The sequence below is a fragment of the Lepidochelys kempii genome, chromosome 6, assembly GCF_965140265.1.
Source record: "Lepidochelys kempii isolate rLepKem1 chromosome 6, rLepKem1.hap2, whole genome shotgun sequence".
NCBI classification, from domain to species: domain Eukaryota; kingdom Metazoa; phylum Chordata; order Testudines; family Cheloniidae; genus Lepidochelys; species Lepidochelys kempii.
The window spans coordinates 128230058-128249481 of NC_133261.1; the positions used below are offsets into that span (position 1 = coordinate 128230058).

A 19424-nucleotide genomic window follows, 5' to 3' on the forward strand; every position below is an offset into this window, starting at 1 on the left:
TACACCTAGGAACAAAGAATTCGGGCCCTGCCTACAAAGTGGGGAACTGTCGTGGAAAGCAATGACTCTGGAAGGGATTTTGGGAGCATAGCAGACGGGCAGCTCCTGGTGAGCTCCCTGCGTGGTGAAGTGGCAAAAGGGGCTAATGTGATCCTTGGGGGTACAAAGGGGAGTCGGGCAGGGGAGGGGACGTTACCTCTGCACGTGGCATCGGTGACAGTGACACTAGAACACTGTGCCCTCGTTTTTGAAAGGATATTGAAAAACTGGAGAGGGTGCCGAGAAGAGCCACAGACGTTATTTGAAAGCGGGAGAAAATGCCTCGCAGTGACTGACTGCGAGCCCAGTCTGTTTAGTTTTCCAAAAGGAGATTGAGAGGTGACTTGATCAGAGAGTATCCGTACCTTCATGGGGAGAAAATCCCACGTACCAAAGGGCTCTTTATTCTAGCAGAGCAAGGCAGAACAGGAACCAGTGGCTGGACTTTAAATCCAGACAAATTCAAATTTGAAATAAGGCACAACTTTTTAACCATGAGGGTGATTAACCCCTGGAACAAGCTACCAAGGGAGGTGGTGGATTCTCCATCCCTTGGTGTCTTGAAGTCAAGACTTGATGCCTTTCTGGATGACCTGCATTAGCCAAACACAAGTAAGAGGTCTCAATACACGGGGTAACGGGGTGACATTTAAGGGCTGTGTGGTATCCAGGAGGTCAGACTAGATGATCTATTGGTCCCTTCTGCCCTTAAAGTCTCTGAATCATCCAGAACAATGTAATGCTTTTCAAAATAGCCAGCACTGAAATAAATGAGATGATCTGTCACTGCTGAGTTCCTTAGTGTTTGTTCACTTTGTGAAAGTACTTTTTATGGATGTTTCCAGGAATCTGAGCTGAAGCTTCAGTCCTCCAGAGCAGGAGTATAAAGGGAACGGTTATTTGTAATGGCGAAGGGTTTATGCGGAAGGAAACAAGAATTAAACAACAACATCTCGCACTTGAATGCCCCATTGCAGGCAGGGCTGGTGAAACTGCCTCTCGTTAAAGCTGCCTGGCATTCCGTATTCAAACCCTGTTTTTAGCTAATTATAACGCTGCCAAATGTTAACCTGATGTCCGCTCGTACTGCAGTCGGAGGGCAGCACTCTGTCATGTCATTCCGAGCCCGTTTCCTGAGCACGACTCGAGCCCTGATACAGCAGCATTGGCAGGAGAGCCATAAAGGTGGCATGCAAAGGATTTGTGCAAAATTGGGGCTGTCCCCCCTCTTTTCTGGCTTCTTTAGGATGGATGAAAAAGGCTTGAAAGGCATAAAACGTTTGTGTTGGGCCTTTGAAACCACAGGACTGTCAGCTCTGCCCTGCCTGGTGTGGCTGGGGGACCTCATGAATGTCTGGATGCGGACTGTCGGCCCCATAACTGTGTACGGACTGTCGGCCCCATAACTGTGGGGAGGCGGGTGCTGAATCTTTAACAAAAATGTCCCCTCTCTAAAATGTTTGTTTGCCATTGAAGTTAAAGAGATGGGAGGGAACAGAGCAAACCCTTCCTCTCTCCTTTGCTCAACGTTCACTCTCTTGGCGTGGGTGACCTAGTGATCTGACAGTATCACAAGTCAGAGGTGGCCTCCGTGTTGTGATTTGTCTCTCTGTCTCCGGCACCGGCAGGGGAGAGCCACTGTAGACTGGCCGTTGGCATTGTTCGTAGGATGTCAGAAGAGTTAATGGTGCAGGACATGTGAATGATGAGACTAGTCACAGGACAGGAGGCGCCAGTAACCAGCCCGCATCAGTGTCTGTTTGCCAGGGGGCAGACGCAATGTCGGCTAGATGTGAATGGCACAAAAACCTTGGATCGGGCTCAGCTGGTATAAATCTTTGTGTCTTGTCACTGTAAACTGAAATCACAAGGCCCCTCAGCGCTCGTCTGAATCTGTTCAGCGCTTGGAATAGCGCTAGAAAGTACATAGTGCCCCTCAGGACAGACCTTGAATCTGTTATAGACTTAACAGCTGTATTTGTAACCTCATGTTATAAAAGAGGTTTACATGCCAAAAGGGGTCTCTGTAGAACTCCATAAAGAGTTTCTGTCTGCAGCATAGAGATGTGGGGAGAGTAGACGGGCAACAGACAGAAAAAGCTTCAGTTGTCAGTAACGTGGGTGGACTTTCCTCCGAGTTCCCGTACTTATAGAGTGGCTAGGCTGAGCATTAAATCTGTATTTCTTGTAACTTGTCTCTATTAAGTGAAGTCTGTAGTGTAAATGGTCCCAAAGTGTTGGGCTGGGGGAACTGTACTTCCTGACTGCTTTGGATGTAGATGGCATTAAATTTTGCTGGCATTTAAGTTTAAGTCCTTTCTCCTAATGTCATTTTAAAAATAAATTTTCTCTGTGTGCTTTTTTAAAACAGGGTCCCAGAGCATCTCGTGAAGAGCATAACTTGGCAGACCCTCCAAGCTGTAAACTTTTGCCATAAACACAATGTAAGTCCCATAAACACTAGCACTGTATATCAGAGTGTTGCTTTGAAGCAGGTACAGATTCTGTTACAATCTCCCAGGTCTGGTATACTCTGTGCAGGGGAGTCAACAAGATTTTTGTCATCTTTTTATAGATGTTGCCACAAGCTCCGGAATATTTTATTCATTATTTAGATCCCTGAGGTTCATTGTCAGAATGATTTTATGCTAATAACTTCAGGTGAGCTTCCCACCTAAACAATAGCTTGTAGCAGTGTGTCCTTCTGTGAGAACTGTCACCAATCGGAGCCACGTGCAGAGAACAGGCCTGATATCTAGTCATTCAAGGCCTGATTCAGCACCTACTGGATTCAATGAAAGTCTTTCTATTGACTCTAGTGGGTGTTGGATCAGGCCCCTAATGAAAAGTTACAAAAGTTACACATGCTAAGATCTGTGCTAAGGGACCAGCTAACCTCTGCTTTCGGGAGGTGAATCGTAGTGTTAGGCTGAATAAAAATTGTACAGGAAACCTAAGGCATGCTTTTAGCTCCTCATTTGCAGCCTGGTTCAGTGAGAGAGTTGCTTATCGGAGGTGCTTCTTACTGCGAGCTTAGCTGGTATTTTCTTTGTTTTTATTTATCTGCAGAGGGCTGATATAAGAGGTGGGAGGGAGGCTTCTTTGGAACAAACATTTTGTTTCCACTAGTAGAACCGTGGAGCCACAGGAACTTGGCAGCCTGCCTAGCTGGCTTGCAGAATTTGTTGTTTTGTCTCTTTTTCTCTCTCTTCCTTTCATCCCTCCACCATTAAATTGATGGATTGTATTTGGTGCTAGTCTGCACAGTAAACCTTGCACATGTAAAGAGCTCTGGGAATGTCCATCATGCCGCTCCATTATTTCACACTGGGCCACTTGAGTCGCATGGGGGTTGTCTAGCGATGCAGAACTATGCAGCTGAAATTGTGGATGTGCATAGTATCTTATCCCAAGTGTGAAGTGAAAGACCAGGTTATTGTAGGACCCAGCAGGATGCTGCTTTACCAGTTGAAGAATCTTATCATCTTCTGTTAACGATGCGTGTTGGGTTAAAGCTGATGGAGTGCTCAGCAATGGGAATGTGGCAGAATTAACTTGTTCCAGATTTAGATACTTGCTCCTGATTCACTTGTTTGTGTTTCCAGTGCATACATCGGGATGTGAAGCCAGAAAACATCCTAATAACTAAGCATGCTGTCATTAAACTTTGTGACTTTGGATTTGCTCGCATATTAAGTAAGTGCAGTTAACTTCTTCCATGTAGTATGTGCTTTTAAAACACAAAGTGTTTGACCTGCTATTTACATTTTGTTAAGGACTCTGTCTGAGGGCAGTCCTGCCTGGAATAAGTGCACTTGCCTCAGTTTCCCTGCCTCCATTTCCCCTCTATACAACCCATGCAAAGGAATATTCTCTCATGCAGCAAATTCAAGCCGTTTTACTCATATAAAGTTCCAAGGTCCACAAATCCCTCATAGTAAAAGCAATTCTTCACAAACCTCCACCAGCAAAACAAGGCTACACTCACCCAGGCCTCTCTGCCCTGATTCCCGGTATCCACCCTCCAGCACCGGCCCTCTTGTTTTCGCCTCAGCTTCTCCTAGTCGGGCTGGTTCTTCCCACAAGCCTTCTCACGAGCTCTCCTGCAACACGGCAGGGGATCCCCAGCTCTGGCCAGGCCCCGCCATCAACTTTTGGCTCTTCCCAATGGCTCTCAGGAGCAGCCGTGAAGAGCCGGTACAGTTTCTTCCTGGGTCTTCTGTCCTCCTCAGGCAGCTCTCACCTGCCCCTCCTGACTTCCTTCAGGGACCTCTTGCCTGGGGCCAGGTGTTCTCTTTGGAGCCCAGCTGGGGTCAGCTGATGAGTCGCAAGGGCACGAGCCTTTTTCCTCTTGAAGGGCCAGTGCCGCCTTGTGACAGGCGCACTTTGTCTTTGGGATACCCACACACACATGAAAACCCTCTTGCGGTGTTGTTTGTTTCCACAGAGAACCTCCACTTAAGGCAGAGTCTTGTTATCGCAGGAGGGGCTTGGTTTGCAAAAGGACCTCGCCCGGGAATGGCGGCTTCGCTTGTCCCATAATAATAATAATAATCTTGTGACCCTTCGGTTTGCCTGTTTCTCCAGACAAGCGACCTGGGGTTTGAGAGCTGAGAACTGGCAGCGCCCTCTCGGAGGAGTGGTGCGTAGCCTGATTTCAGGAAAATATTGTTTTGATTGCACCGGGTCATGAGCATTGCAAAGTTGGGTTCTGAATAAGTGCAGTAGACCATGTTGGTTTCTACCATGCGATGCTGCAAGGATGACCTTCATGACCATTACTATAGCAGTGTCTGAGAGAGATGATAAGCAACATGCTCATTACCTTTCCTTTAATAATTCTGATCCCAGATTTCTATTTATTTCTATCCTTCCTGGCCACAATCTAGCTGGACCTAGTGATTATTACACAGACTACGTGGCTACCAGATGGTACCGTTCTCCTGAGTTACTTGTAGGAGATACTCAATATGGCCCTCCCGTGGATGTCTGGGCAATAGGCTGCGTCTTTGCAGAGTTGTTGTCAGGTGTCCCCTTGTGGCCTGGAAAATCAGATGTGGACCAGCTGTACCTAATAAGGAGAACCTTGGGTAAGTTGTCCCCGTGCAGTGAGGTTTCAGCCACGTTCCTCTCTAATCATCCTGTTTAACCAATAATGGAAAGAGTGCAAGTACCGGACAAACCTGATTATTATGCAAATCAGAATCCAGCCAACACTTGTATCTTAGGAAAGTCTCCGATTATCAGTTCAGAGCGCAGATCAAAGTCCTCCTCCAGGTGTGTTGCTTTATTTCACACTCATGCAATGGTCACTGGTCTGTTTTGAGTCACAGCAGGAAATGGTATGTCGGAGTACAGCACAATGATCCCTGTGCAAACACACTTAGCAGTCCTGAGCTTAGCAGCAAATTGCACTTTAGAATCCCAACTGAACTGCAGCAATGCGTATGCAAATAAAGAGAAAGTAAATAACTTTTCAGCTGTCTAACTTTGTCTTGGTCACGATGGGCCTGATCCCCACAACTCCCCCTGGAGTGAATGGGAGCACGGGTGAACCTCCGAAGAAGAAGAATGTTACTAGGGTTGCTTGTATTCTTGTTGACTTCGGTGGCAGTTAGGTTTACCCAGCATTTCTTGGGGAACGGGCCCTGTCCCCATGCATGTGTTTGCAAGAACATACACTCGAGGTCGCAGGTGCTGCCCAGGGGCTCCTGCAGTCTTTCTCCAGGATTTAAGTTGGTCACCCACTTGTTAAGTCATTCTAGGACACTTCCATGGACTAGGGATACGGAGGTGGTGGTGGTTTTTAATGAGCTACGTGAATAGTGGAATAACCGGAAGATAGCCAATTCTGATTCCATTGCATTTCTGAGTCTTTCATATTTACCTCCCAGTCATTCTCAAGAGATCCAACTTTCCCGAAGCAAATACTCACTGACAGTGAATTTTAAGTTCAGCTGTATGCTCCGAGCACACATTAGTATGTCAGGCCCCCAAACCAGCAGCTGGCCCCACATGGGCACAGGGGTTTGCCTGCATGGAGCCTGCTGCAGGATCTGCCCCTTAGAGGGCGAGGTTCAGTTAGCTACGTGGCCCAGTTTTGGGGACAGAAACAGTAGAGTGTGATTTGTGTAAATGACTAGTGCTGCAGACTCCAGGGAGCGCTTACTAGCCATCGGCAGAACCGTATTTTCGGGCAAAACCTGGGCCTGACTTGGAACGAGTAGAGCTGAGAATTTTGCCATCTGTTCCTGAACAGGAATAAAGAGGTGAAATGAGGCAGATTATTTGTTGTGAATTATTTGCTTAAGGCCTTATCTCCCTCTCTCCTCTCCAAGGAGCCCTCCCACTGCCATTCCCCCAGGTTTAGAACAGGCCTCATGCCACTGTGTCTGGTCTTCCCAGGGCCCTGGATGAGACTCCCTGTGTTCTAGTCCATGTAGATTTGTAAGCCCATCACCATGGCATCTGAGCACCGTGGACCTGATTGAGAGTCCACTGGGAGGATTTCCTTTGATAGGTGTTGCTGCAGTTTGATGTGAGCCGTAGTTATTTTGACAGGTTTCAGAGTAGCAGCCGTGTTAGTCTGTACCCGCAAAAAGAACAGGAGGACTTGTGGCACCTTATAACAAATTTATTTGAGCATAAGCTTTCGTGAGCTACAGCTAGCTCACAGAAGCTCATGCTCAAATAAATTTGTTAGTCTCTAAGGTGCCACAAGTCCTCCTGTTCTTTTTATAGTTATTTTGGTGTCTGTTCCCTGGACACCCCTGCTCTCCCCTTGAGCTGCATCTGCAGTAGCTGTAGCCTTTGCCATCCTTTCGATTCTTTGTTTTTATCCAGGGAAAGCTTTTTTTATAGAAGCCTTTTAAAATTTATTTAAAAAAACCAACAACATATTCCTTCTGCACCTCAAACTCTCCGGAAAATGTGAATCTCTCCCCTGTTTTCATCATCCCGTCTGGACTGTATGAAGATTGGAAACAGCCGTACTATTTCCCAGCAGTTGTGGCATCTCCGTGCCTCTGTGTAAGGACTAATTGGACTTGGCTAATTACAGTTAGGGAGAAGTCTCAGTAAAATGTATTTTGTAAAAGGGTCAGAATATCCAGAGGAAGACACTGCAAACAGTGAATGATTGTGATTCTCGCAGCTGTCGATTACTTAGCGACAAAGGCATCATTAGTCTGGTTTGGATTTAGAATTTGGGATTTTAATAGATCAGTATTAATGTGTGTCATTAGGGACACCTAAAAGTTTTAGGTGGGAATTAACCAGCTCTTACTGCTTTTGTTTCACATTGGTGTGTAATATATGGAGTGGATTCTCAGCTCCAGGAAAAAACAAACCTGCTTTTTCATATGTGATTCTTGGGTAGATCAAGATTCATATTTTCTTATTGAGTAACTTAGAAAATCATGTAAAAGTCCATTAGTCCTTTTAATAGATAAAATACATGTTATCCAATATAGGTAAAACCAATCATAGTCATGATTTGATTGCTACAGTTTCTGGAATGCTCCCTCTTAAGCTTTAGGAAAGTTACAACTTCTTGTAAGAATGGGCTTTCGGCTCAGAAAGATTTCCTTTTGATCCAGGCTGTGGAAAGAAGGCAGGTTAAGGAATGATTTGCCTTGGAGAGCTACTTGATCAAAGCTATGTTCTTACGGTGGTTTCATTACTATGTTAACCCTGGGTTAGTGGTTCGATTTTAACAGCTAGATCAATCCCAGCTGCTCTTTCATAAGTACAGGGGCTGCAGACAGGGCTTATGAAACCCTCTTGGGGAGAGCGTGGCTCTAACATATGCCTGTTACTGCATTTCAGCCCATTCTTGCCCAATGATTGTCTGTTCAGGGCTATCCAAAAGGAAGGTTATAAATATAAAATCACATTTTAATAAGAGAGTGACCATCTTCCCTAGCCTGTACCCCTTCCAGTGTTCATAAAGGAAGGGCCCATTGTCACGAACAGCATGAGCAAAGCCCCTGTCTTTGAAAGTGTTGAAACACAGCATTCATCTGAGCGCTGGGCTGGCATAACCTTTCTAGCCCCCATTGTGAACAAAGCACGTCTTACGCCAACGATGCAGGAAAGCCCAAAACAAGCAGTAGCTCTTGCCAGTCATTCATTACAGCAGGGGACTGTTCCATCTTCTTAGGTTTGAGCAGGGGAGTTACTGGTTGATTTGTTTTCTTAATAAATGTATACGCAGCATCTCCAGTGTTGCCTTGTGTTAGAGTACCCCGTACACATCAGGACAGCACGGCTTGGCTTTGAGTCCTGCAGCCTGATCTCACAGCTGTTCATGCAGCACCCTCTAGCTCTCGCACGTGGACACGCATCTCTGTTTATGGTCAACCAACCAAAGACTTGCCCTTTAGAGTACTGCCAGGCCGTGATACCAGTATAGGTGCTTTATTTATGGGCACGCCTTTGCCCTTGCACGATATGCTCCTTGCTGCTATAGTGAAGTGCCTTTTAGGCTGTGGGACTCACAATTTGCCAGCGTGATGTAAACTGCCAAACAGTGAAGGAAAAAAACTAACCAGGCATTAATATTGAAAAATAAATCCCCCAGGCAACCATGGCTTGATTGTCACTACGCACAAAGCGTGGAAATTCAGACCCTGGTGGTAGCAGTGGAGATTGAAGGTTGGCTCTCCTGCTCCAAAAGCACAGGCTTCTATCACTTCTGCTACAAAAGACTCTCCATTAGCAATTATCGGTCTAAGGCCAATGACACACAGTTGAGCAGTTCTGATCCCATCTAGTAAAGTAGCATGAACTAGCCAATTCATTGCAACATAGTGATAGTTTTAAAAGTGATCAAGACTTTTAATCAGTGAGGTCAAGATGAATGATTAGTTTTTGTAAGTGAATGTTGTATTCGTTCTCTTGATGCCAGGATATCTATTTAAAAATCTTCTCGAGTGTAGTTTCAGCCTTGCTACCGGGTAAACTTGGAAAATGTGGCCTAGTAAAATATCTAATTCACCTGACTTGGCTTTTTATTTTTGATTAAAGGGGATCTTATTCCCAGGCATCAGCAAGTATTCAGCACTAATCAGTTCTTCAGTGGGGTGCGAATTCCAGATCCAGAGAACAAGGTGAGAGTGCCCTACACACTTGACTTGAGTCCAACACTAATTAGCAATTTGTATGCTATGCAAATGAGATGGTTGTGTTCTGGATAGAGAAGTGTTCTTGCTTTGACTCTCCTGGGGTGTGTAGTTAGGTTGTTGTTCACAGAGCTGCGTGCAGGGCTCCAATTAAGCGATAACTGATTGAGATTCAAGGCATTTCCTAGGGATTAATGACCTGATGGAAGGAACTGATGGCCTGTGGCACAGCTAAAAGCCATTGATCCTGACCCGTCAGTATTCCGCATGAAAAGTGCTACACTGAGGCGATCATTGCTATTGGACACAGCAAACGCCAAACGCGGACAGGTCGTAGGCCCCGATTCTGCAAAAACTGAAACACGTGCTTCACTTTAAGCATGTGAGTAGTGCCATTCAACTCATGAGCATGAGTCTTTGTAGGAGAGGTCTGCGTGGGCTTAATTTTTAAACCCAACTGGACCCAAACCCACCCATTGTGGGCCCAAGAGGGCCAAGTCGTTTTCTGACCCAAGTCTGGTTCTTCCCCCAAACTTGAGTCAGTGTTGCTGCCACCTTCTGCCCATGGGGTTGGCAGCAGCCCCAGCTGCTGCCCTCTGCTGCACTGTGTGTGCATTGCCGAGCAAGAGGTGCCCCGACTCCTTGGCATGCTCACCCTGCAGGGTGTGTTGCATGGCCTGCAGGAGCAGGACACACAGCCGCTGCTGTGCCGACCCCACAGGCAGGGGGAGGGAACCCGACCCAGCCTGAGCCCGAGAGGGTCAGGTTGTTTTCTGACCCAACCCGACCACAACCTGGTGTTTCCAGTGGGGTCCCATCAGATTTGGGTTGGGTTGCAGAACTCTACTTTGTAGGGTCAGGCCAACAGAAACCAGAGATGGAAAAGCCCCTTGTTACCAGCTCTGCTTGTCCCTCTGCTTGTTTGGGATTGTTCCCTGCAGTATGTACTTGAAAGTCTGTCCAGTCCAGTGTTCAGTGACCCAAAGAGGGCTCTTGCCATATCCACTGGGAGACTGTTTTTTAGGTGACTTTAGCTCAGTCATGTCTTGTTTGGTTGGTTTTCCAATCTGATCGGTTTAAACTTTCCTTTGATCATTTTTATCCTCTCACCCCTAATCTGATTCACTCAGACTTCTAAACAATTCCTCTTCTTGGTGTTTACTTGCATCTGATACTTGCAGATGGTTCTTATTCCATCTTAGTTATTGTTATATGATCAATACATGTGTAATTACTTTAATATTTTCTCGTGGTTTAATCCTCAGAGACTTTTGTTATTTTGTTGTTCCTTGTCTTTAATCCTCTATAAAATTCCTTTCAGTTTATCTAACACTGGATATACTGGATTCAGATCATCATGAGCCATGACTGCAGAAAAATGTGGGTGCCAGGAGCAAACCGAACAAAACAATAAGCAAATTGTTATTCAATCAGTGTGTGTTTATTCGGTAACTGTGTACTCAAGTATCTTTAAAATGCCGTTGATTGTGAAATAGGCTGAGTTGGAAGTGAAAAGAGATGATGAATGCATCATATGTAGGGCCCTACCAAATTCCTGGCCATGAAAAATGCATTACAGACCGTGAAATCTGGTCTCCCTTCCGGGATGGGCGGCCGGAGAGCGGCGGCTGCTGACTAAGGGCCCAGCTCTGCAGGCAGCAGGGCAGAAGTAAGGGTGGCAATATCCTATCTGGCCATCCTAACTTCTGCGCTGCTGCTGGCTGCGGCTCTGCCTTCAGAGCTGGGCTCCCAGGGCCAGCAGCTGCCGCTCTCCAGCTGCCCGGCTCTGAAGGCAGCGCCACCGCCCCCAGCAGCCAGAAGCAAGGGTAGCAATACTGCAACCCCCCCCACAATAACCTTGTGACCCCCCCCCCAACTCCTTTTTGTGTCAGGACTCCTACAATTACAACACTGTGAAATTTCAGATTTAAATAGCTGAACTCGTGACATTTATGATTTTTAAAATCCGATGACTGTGAATTTGACCAAAATGGACCATGAATTTGGTAGGGCCCTAATCATGTGGTGTGGAAAGCACGTTCGTGATGACACCCTGATAATTGAAACAGTTACTAATGTAAATATACTTCCCCCCCCCAGGAGCCACTAGAATTGAAATTCCCTAACATTTCATATCCTGCGCTAGGACTAATGAAGGTAAGCGAAGTACAGTCTGTGGTGAAGTACTGAGTTCACACTTAATCTCTATGTAGATTATCCAAGAGAAGGATAATTCAGTGTTAGCCACCTGCGTGTGTGACATGGCTTGGGGAATTCTGTGTTGACTCTTAACCCTGGAAAACGCGGACTCCAAGGATCCATTAAAGAAACCCCAGAGCCCACAGATGTTCATTAAAACCAGCTGCTTTTAACATCTGTAATGTTGTAACCCCACTGAACACAAAAAGACCACCTGTGTGATCCTTAGCTGTATGACGTTTGCTTAGGGCTGCCTTCATATGGACCCTGCTGAGAGGCTCACATGTGAACAGTTACTGCAACATCCGTACTTTGACAGCATGAGAGAAACAGGAGATTTGGGAAGGGAACATGAAAAAGCCACTCGGAAACCAACCCGGCCAACTCGAAAGCACATGCCAGGGGTAAGATTTACTTCGTAGTGTTCAGTGCCCCATAGCCTCAGGTAGGAGCTTGTTTCCCTTTTGTAGCTTCCAGCTGGAGGAGCTGGAGTTCCTACACCTGCAGTTTTCAGGGAGATGAGGATCCCCCCAGATCAGACCAGCAGTGGGCTGCAGAAATGGGTGGTTCTGACTTGTAACCCAAGAAGACAATTACCTGCCTTGCTAACAAGCCAGCCCAGTGCAATCTGAACTTCAGGCCAGATCTTCATTGAGACACTGAGGGGTGAACAGGAGACAAGTGTAATTAGCCAGAGCCAGTTAGAAATGAAAATGCCTGACAGAACGCTGTCATGAGAGTTATTAGATTCAGACTAGCTCATGCTCTCTTGCTTTGCGGGGTAAGCTCTTCGCACAACCCAGCAGCTCCTTGCATCCCTCCCCCACAAGCTTCCTGTGTGCCACCCTCCTCTGTTTCAGGGACTCCCTGAAACTATTCCCACCCCCTCCTGCCCCCGGAACAGAGGCTCTGTGCCCTCCCTACCATCATACTCATTTCTTTCTGCCTGGGAGATAAGTCATTCAAGGGGTCAGCATTTGAAACTGTACTGGAGGCCGGGCAGAGCTGAGATGGGGATGGTGGTGATGCTGGTAGGTGTAAGAGCTGCCATCAGCTGGCTTGTCTCTCTATAGACAATTGCAGAGATGATTGAAACTGCTGGCTCTACTAACTAGGTGCCAGGGCTCCGAGTCCGCTCTCCCCGCTTCCCTTTCCTCCTTCCAGTTTCTGATTTTTACCAAAATTACTAGTGTTCTGCCCCGTGGTGCCTAGACCATTCGCTGACATTTTGGAATTCGTCAGATGTGGCATTCCAAAGGGCATGCAATACATACACACACAGAGAGAAATGCCGTCAAGCCAAGCCTCTGGATCTTTGCTTCGCTCGGCCAATAAAACTGCACACCCTGAATAAACGCTGACGTACCAAATGCAGCCGCCTCTCTGCTTGGCAACACAGGTTGCCATGAACACATAACCCAGGCGTTCTGGTCACTACACTGGCTTCCTGTTGTCCTGCAGTACAGCCCAAGGTCTCTAATATTGATGCTCTCAGTCCTCCAAGGGATTTGCACTAGCCATCTGTGAGTTCATCTTTCCTTCTGACCTTCCACAACAGCTGCATTCCACTGGAACACTGAAACAGCCACACTGGGTTACACCAAGGGCCCATCTAGCCCAGTATCCTGTCTTCCGACAGTGGCCAATGCCAAATGATCCAGAAGGAATGAACAGAACAGGGCAATCATCAAATGATTCCCTGTCGTCCACTCCCAACTTCTGGCAGTCAGAGGCTATGGATACCCAGAGGATTGGGTTGCATCCCTGACCATTTTGGCTCATAGCCATTGCTAGACTGATCCTTCATGAATGTATCTAATTCTCTTTTGAACCCCATTATAGTTTTGGCCTTCACAACATCCCCTGGCAACTAGTTTCACAGGTTGACTGTGAATTGTGTGAAGTACTTGCTTTTGTTTGTTTTTTACTTGTGGCCTATTAATTTCATTGGGTGACACCTGATTCCTCTGTTATGTGAAGGAGTAAATAAACTTCCTTATTTACTTTCTCCACACTAGTCATGATTTTATAGACCTTTATCATATAATCGTCTCTTTTCCAAGCTGAAAAGTCCCAGTCTTATTAATCTCTCCTCATATGGAAGCTGTTCCATACCTTTAAACATTTTTGTTGCCCGTCTCTGTATCTCTGCCATTTGTACTGTATCTTTTTTGAGATGGGGCAACCAGATCTGCATGCAATATTCAGGATGTGGATGTACCAGGGGTTTATACAGTGGCATTATGACATTTTCTGTTTTATTACCTAGTCCCTTCCTAATGGTGCCAAACATTCTGTTCGCTTTTTTGACTGCCACGTGAGCAGATGTTTTCAGAGAACGATTCACAATGACTCCAAGATCATAGAATCTCAGGAGGTCATCTAGTCCAACCCCCTGCTCAAAGCAGGACCAATCACCAATTTTTGCCCCAGATCCCTAAATGGCCCCCTCAAGGATTGAACTCATAACCCTGGGTTTAGCAGGCCAATGCACAAACCACTGAGCTATCCCTCCTCTGAGATCACTTTCTTGAGTGGTAATGGCTAACTTAGATCCCATCATTTTGTACGTATAGTTGGGATTATTTTTGCACTTGTGCATTACTTTACATTTATCAACAATTTGTTGCCCAGTCAACCAGTTCTGTGAGATCCCTTTGTAACTCTTCAGTCTTCTTTGGACTTAACTATCTTGAGTAATTTTGTATCGTCTGGAAATTTTTCTTCCTCACTGTTTACCCCTTTTTCCAGATCATTTGTGAATATGTTGAGAAACACTGGTCCCAATACAGATCCCTGGGGGACACCACTATTTACCTCTCTCCATTCTGAAAACTGACCAGCTATTCCAACCCTTTATTTCCTTTCTTTTAACCAGTTACTGATCCATGAGAGTATGTTCCCTCTTATCCATGACTTGCTTACTTTGCTTAAGTCTAGACCATTTGGTGAGGGACCTTCTTAAAGTCCAAGCACACTATATCCACTGGATCACCCTTGTCGACATGTTTGTTGACTCCCTCGAAGAATTCTAATAGATTGGTGAGGCATGATTTCCCTTTACAAAAGCCGTGTTGACTCTTCACCCAACAAATCTTGTTCATCTATGTGCTGATCTGTTCTGTTCCTTGCTACAGTTTTAACCCATTTGTCTGTTACTGAAGTCAGACTTACTGGCCTGTAATTGGCAGGATCACCTCTGGAGCATTTTTTAAAAATTGGTGTCATATTAGCTGTCCTCCAGTCCTCTGGTACAGAATCTGATTTAAGTGACAGGTTACATACCACACTTAGTAGTTCTTCGATTTCATATCTGAGTTCTTTCAGAACTCTTGGGTGAATACCATCTAGTCCTGGTGACTTATTACTAGGGCTGTTGATTAATCACAGTTAACTCATACAATTCACTCAAAAAAATTAATCGTGATTCATCGCAGTTTCAATTGCACTGTCAGCCCTACTTATTACTGTTTAATGTATCAGTTTGTTCCAAAACTTCTTCTACTGACACTTCAATCTGGGACAGTTCCTCAGATTTGTCACCTAAAAAAGAATGGCTCAGATGTGGGAATTTCCCACACATCTGCTGAAGTTAAGACTGATGGAAACAATTCATGGATCAAATCAATGCCCCTTTGTCATGTGACTGACTGATGATGATACTAGTCTTTTACCTGCCTGTCAACTCTGCTCGGCGTCCCCTTCAGGTTCCCCACTTTTGACCCTTTGACCCTCACACCTGTCCTTGTTTTTTCTGTTGCCTCCCGTAATTATGTGAGTCCTGGGCCCAGTGGATCCTCCCCTTAGGCTGGGGGAGGGTCCTTTTGCCATGGGCAGGCTTGCACCCATCCACCTCCCCAGAACCCAATATGAACATAAATTATTTGCTCAAGATAAATGGGTTGAGTAAAATTTTGAAGAGCTGTTGCAAGGCAAGTTGTATAATCCCATGAACAAATGCATATCTACTCTGGGTCTCTAAATGTGCGAAGTGCAAAATTGTTTTATGTAGTGCAAATATTTTCAAATGGCTTACAGTATCATTTAGAAAATGAAATGCATAAAATTACTTCAAATTCCTGTGAAAGTATAAACTGTGATTTCTGCTTTAGTTACAGTACCTGCCTCAGTTAACCAGCAGTAACATTTTACCAGCTTTGGATAACAAGAAGTTGTATAGCAACACAAGAAAATTAAACTACCATTTCCCCAACATCTAACAAGACGGCAAGTCACTACTAAGAGAGAGCTATTTATTGTTCAAAGCGCAAGCCTTCAACAGTTTCTAAAAGGAAGACTTACTGTGAAAAACTAAATTAATGGAAATTTTACAATAGGCACATAAGTGATCTCTGAAGTTAGTTTATGGTGTGTCACCATAGGGAGTTCAGAGCTGCATGCTAATCAGTATTCTATGTATAAAGGAGAACATAAGTGTTTTGTTTTTGTTTTGTGATTATCTTGTGGTTCAGCATTACCAAGAACCACTGCTTACAGCATGTGACTTTAATAAACCACATTGAGTGCCTGTATTCCAGACTGCAGTAAAGTCAAAAGCATGCCAAATACACTCGTTTCAGAAAGTCCCATTGTGTCAAAGCATTAAAAATAATGAAAAAATATACTATATATTACACAGCACTAGATAGTTGAAACACTTATGCGTATGCATAATTTAATTCACATGAGCAGGACCAACAGTGGGACTCACAGTGTGAGTAAAGTTATTTGTGTGAGTTTGTAAGAATGGGGCTGGAGACTGTTCAGCTAATTGGAGCATTCACTCAATTGGCTGAACATGGTAAAATATATTTTTTTAAGTGCAAATAACGTGTTAGGAACATTAGAAAAGCCTCAGGTAAATGTAATGGAATGCCCAGTGGACTACAGCATTGTCACTGATGGCGGGGACAATAAAATAGATACACACTCTTTTAGTAAAACTTTGCTGTTGCTTTTAGGTTTCCCCTGCCTTTCCCTTTCTGGCATTACCAAGAGATTTCACTCGTTGTTTGATCAGTACCAGAAACCGCTCACCTGTGGTTTATAGTACTAGAAAGGAATGGGCAGGAAGGCCTCCTAAATATCTATACTAGGATAAATCTCATTTCTTTGTGTAATCTCAGGATGTAATACTTTATTGGTTCTGAATAAAAATTAATGTAGCTCACCTTTCTATTTGTATGTCTTTAATATCGGTAGTACAACCTCAGAAGTATTCACAGCTGTTTGAAGTCCAGAGAAAGTAGTATTCTTCTGAATACTATCAGAGGTCTAATGCAGTTCAAAAACTTGACATTGTTTTAGTGGGGCAGATAGCCAGACAGTCTTGTGAGGACAGATTAACGGATTTGTTTTATACTTTAATGTTCAGATAAGTGGACTAATACATTTTATATCATTTAATCTCAAGCATTGTCCCCTATGTATTTGCTTGGTTATGTCCTTTTTCAGGGGGAAAAATTAAATTTCAGTGTTTTATATAGGAATAAATCATCCAGCCTTGCATTTTTGTGATAGAACAGAGCAATTATGCTGTATAGTTAAGTAGCACGTAGGCTGTGTGTCAGATCATGGACCTGATCTTGTGAACTGTAGGCTGTACTGGAGTTCCATATTCCAAGCACAGTTCCTGCCATGGCCACCCTCTGAAGAGTAGGAATATTGGTATTGCCACGGGATCAGCCCTTGAGGTCCATCTAGTCCAGAATCTTGTGTCAGATGCTTCAGAGGAAGATGTGAGCACTCCATAGAAGGCAGATGTGAGATAATCTGCCCCTACCTCATCCTGATCTCTAATAGTCAGAGATTGGCCTAAACCCAATAGTACAAACCCCAAGGGAACTCACAGAGCTTGATTCTGCTCTCATTTGTACTGACGAAGTATGAGTAATCTGTGAAAGTCAAGTTACATCTATGTATGTAAGATCAAAAACCAGGTCCGCTGATACTAGCAGGGTCCTAAGGCTCCTTCACCAGCGCTCTTGTAAGTAGGTGGAATTGCTAGTACACTTCACCTAACAGTAGATTAGTGGGACACTTCCATTTGCATCTTCTTGAAAGTGTTTTAGGCTGTTGCTTTCCCTAACAGTCTCTCTAATTTTCCCTCATCACTATACGTCACTTAATTAAATCCCAAGGCCTGTTCCAGTAGAAAAGCCCACTCACTGGTAAGGAAAAAGCTAGAGTGCAGAGACTAAAACTATCTCCTGCCATCCGTGGATTCTGGGAGAGCAGCAGCTGTAGGGGGCTACATGATAGCCTGTTTAAAAAAATTACACTGATTATATTTTTTCCTCAAAGATTCCCCCTTCCCACTCAGCGCTCCTCTGTGGCCATATTTCTTCCTGAAGAGCCTTCTAGTTGAGTAGCAGAGTTCACTAATAGAGGCACCCAATGTTGGAATTATTATTATTTACGAAGAGTATTACCACACCACTAATGTAACCATTCATTCCTTTGTTAAATCCAAAGGCCAAATGGTATTTATACAATTGCTCTAAACATGCCTAAAGCGTAAATAGTAAACAATTTACTATATCCAGACAGTAACACAACACTTATCATTTGATCAGGATACTTACGAATGGGCTAAACCCCAGGGTGCTTAGACCCATCTTGGTCAGCTCCAGCGTGGTCGGCCAATGAATCTTTTCAGAGTTTACTTTTTATGCGCTTTAACAAACAAGTGATGGCATGGCCAAGTACTGACTTTAGCTAAAAAAACAATTTGAGACAATTCATCCTTAATTCCAGATCAGACTGTATTTCTCCCCAAGGCCTTTCCTCCCTCTCTCTGCCCCCTTCTCCTTGCTGACCAATAGTATTTCTTTTGCATCTGGGTTCATATAGGCCCTAATTTTTAAGATGACACTGATATGTGGGGTGGGAAGGACCATGCAGGTCATTTTAAGACACAATCTCAGTCTTATTTAAAACCATCCACAATCATCCCTGTTGGTCAGAGGCCTTTTTAGAAACCTTTCCTTATGTTTTAGTTATTCTTTGAACCAGACATCCTCTCTACTTCATTCCTTCTAGCCTTATAATTCACTATTTTCAAGGCCCTTCCTTCTACTTACTAGTCAGGGCTGTTCTTTAAGCTAACTTTAATTCTTTCATTTCATACTGATCCTAAAATAAATATCAGCTCAGCTTTACTGTCCCCAAATTGCTGAGCATATACCCTCCAAGATACAGGTCAGTGAGTCTTTCAGAATGGACAAGTTGTTCAAATGGGACAAACAACGGATGTTCTCCATTCTGCTCTGCATTAAATTTGAGGGAGAAAGGATTTAAAGGAGAGAGAAAAAGCAACAGGTACAACCCAGAAAAGATTCCCCGAGTGGAAGAGAAAAAAGAAACATTCAGGGCTGTCAAGAGACTGAATAGAAGTTTTCACTCTCCCCTTCTGGGAACTCTCAACATACAACTGTGGAGTTAGCAAGAACCTTGCTCCCCTGCCCTGGCAATTCCCTGCAAGCCCTTCTTTGCCCTCCCCACAGAAGCCTGGAAGGGATTCATAAAAGCACTATAACCCTTTTGAAGGCAGACCACCTCTCTCAACTTGGCACAAGTATAAACTATTTGTTACTAAATTAAGTCATTTCATGAAGTGCACCCAAACCTGTTCAGTGGTAGGTACTAGGCCTAATTAAGCCCAAAGTGGTTTAAAGCAATAGCTGGTGCAACGGCATCCACAAGAAAACCTGCTTCTTCACAGGACAACCGTGCTCGGCCTACCAGCTGCAGTCCCTTGGAAAAGTCAGAGCCTGTCTTTGAAAAAACTACCCCGAATTTCTTTCCATTTGGATTTGACTGAAATTGGTTTTCAAGAGTGTTTACTAAAACTTCACCATACACATTGGTAACATGTTTACAGAATTGCATTCACTGTAGTTAAGTGAAAGCACAAATTAAGTTCAACTACATTTCATTGAGATTGATTTTTTTTTTTAAATAGCTTCAAAGCTATGGATGAGAGATCTTCTTCCATGAGGAAATATAAGCATCGTGACAACTATATAACCCACATAGTTCAAGGAGACTGAATATTATGAAATA

The 19424-nt window shown here is 44.4% G+C and overlaps 1 protein-coding gene across 2 annotated transcripts in view; it reads left to right on the forward strand.

Moving 5' to 3' along the window:
* CDKL1 (cyclin dependent kinase like 1) overlaps positions 1-16546 on the forward strand; it is a 34050-nt gene extending 17504 nt beyond the window's left edge. The window contains exons 3-9 of one of the 2 annotated variants that reach the window (XM_073350202.1): positions 2411-2483; positions 3645-3735; positions 4929-5129; positions 9067-9149; positions 11262-11318; positions 11609-11764; positions 15473-16546. In XM_073350202.1, the coding sequence (XP_073206303.1) occupies positions 2411-2483; positions 3645-3735; positions 4929-5129; positions 9067-9149; positions 11262-11318; positions 11609-11764; positions 15473-15580 (769 nt within the window). In that variant the 3' untranslated portion in view covers positions 15581-16546. The remainder of the gene's footprint in view (positions 1-2410; positions 2484-3644; positions 3736-4928; positions 5130-9066; positions 9150-11261; positions 11319-11608; positions 11765-15472) is intronic. The other variant, XM_073350203.1, reaches the window with a different exon arrangement.
* The last annotated feature ends 2878 nt before the right edge of the window (positions 16547-19424 follow it).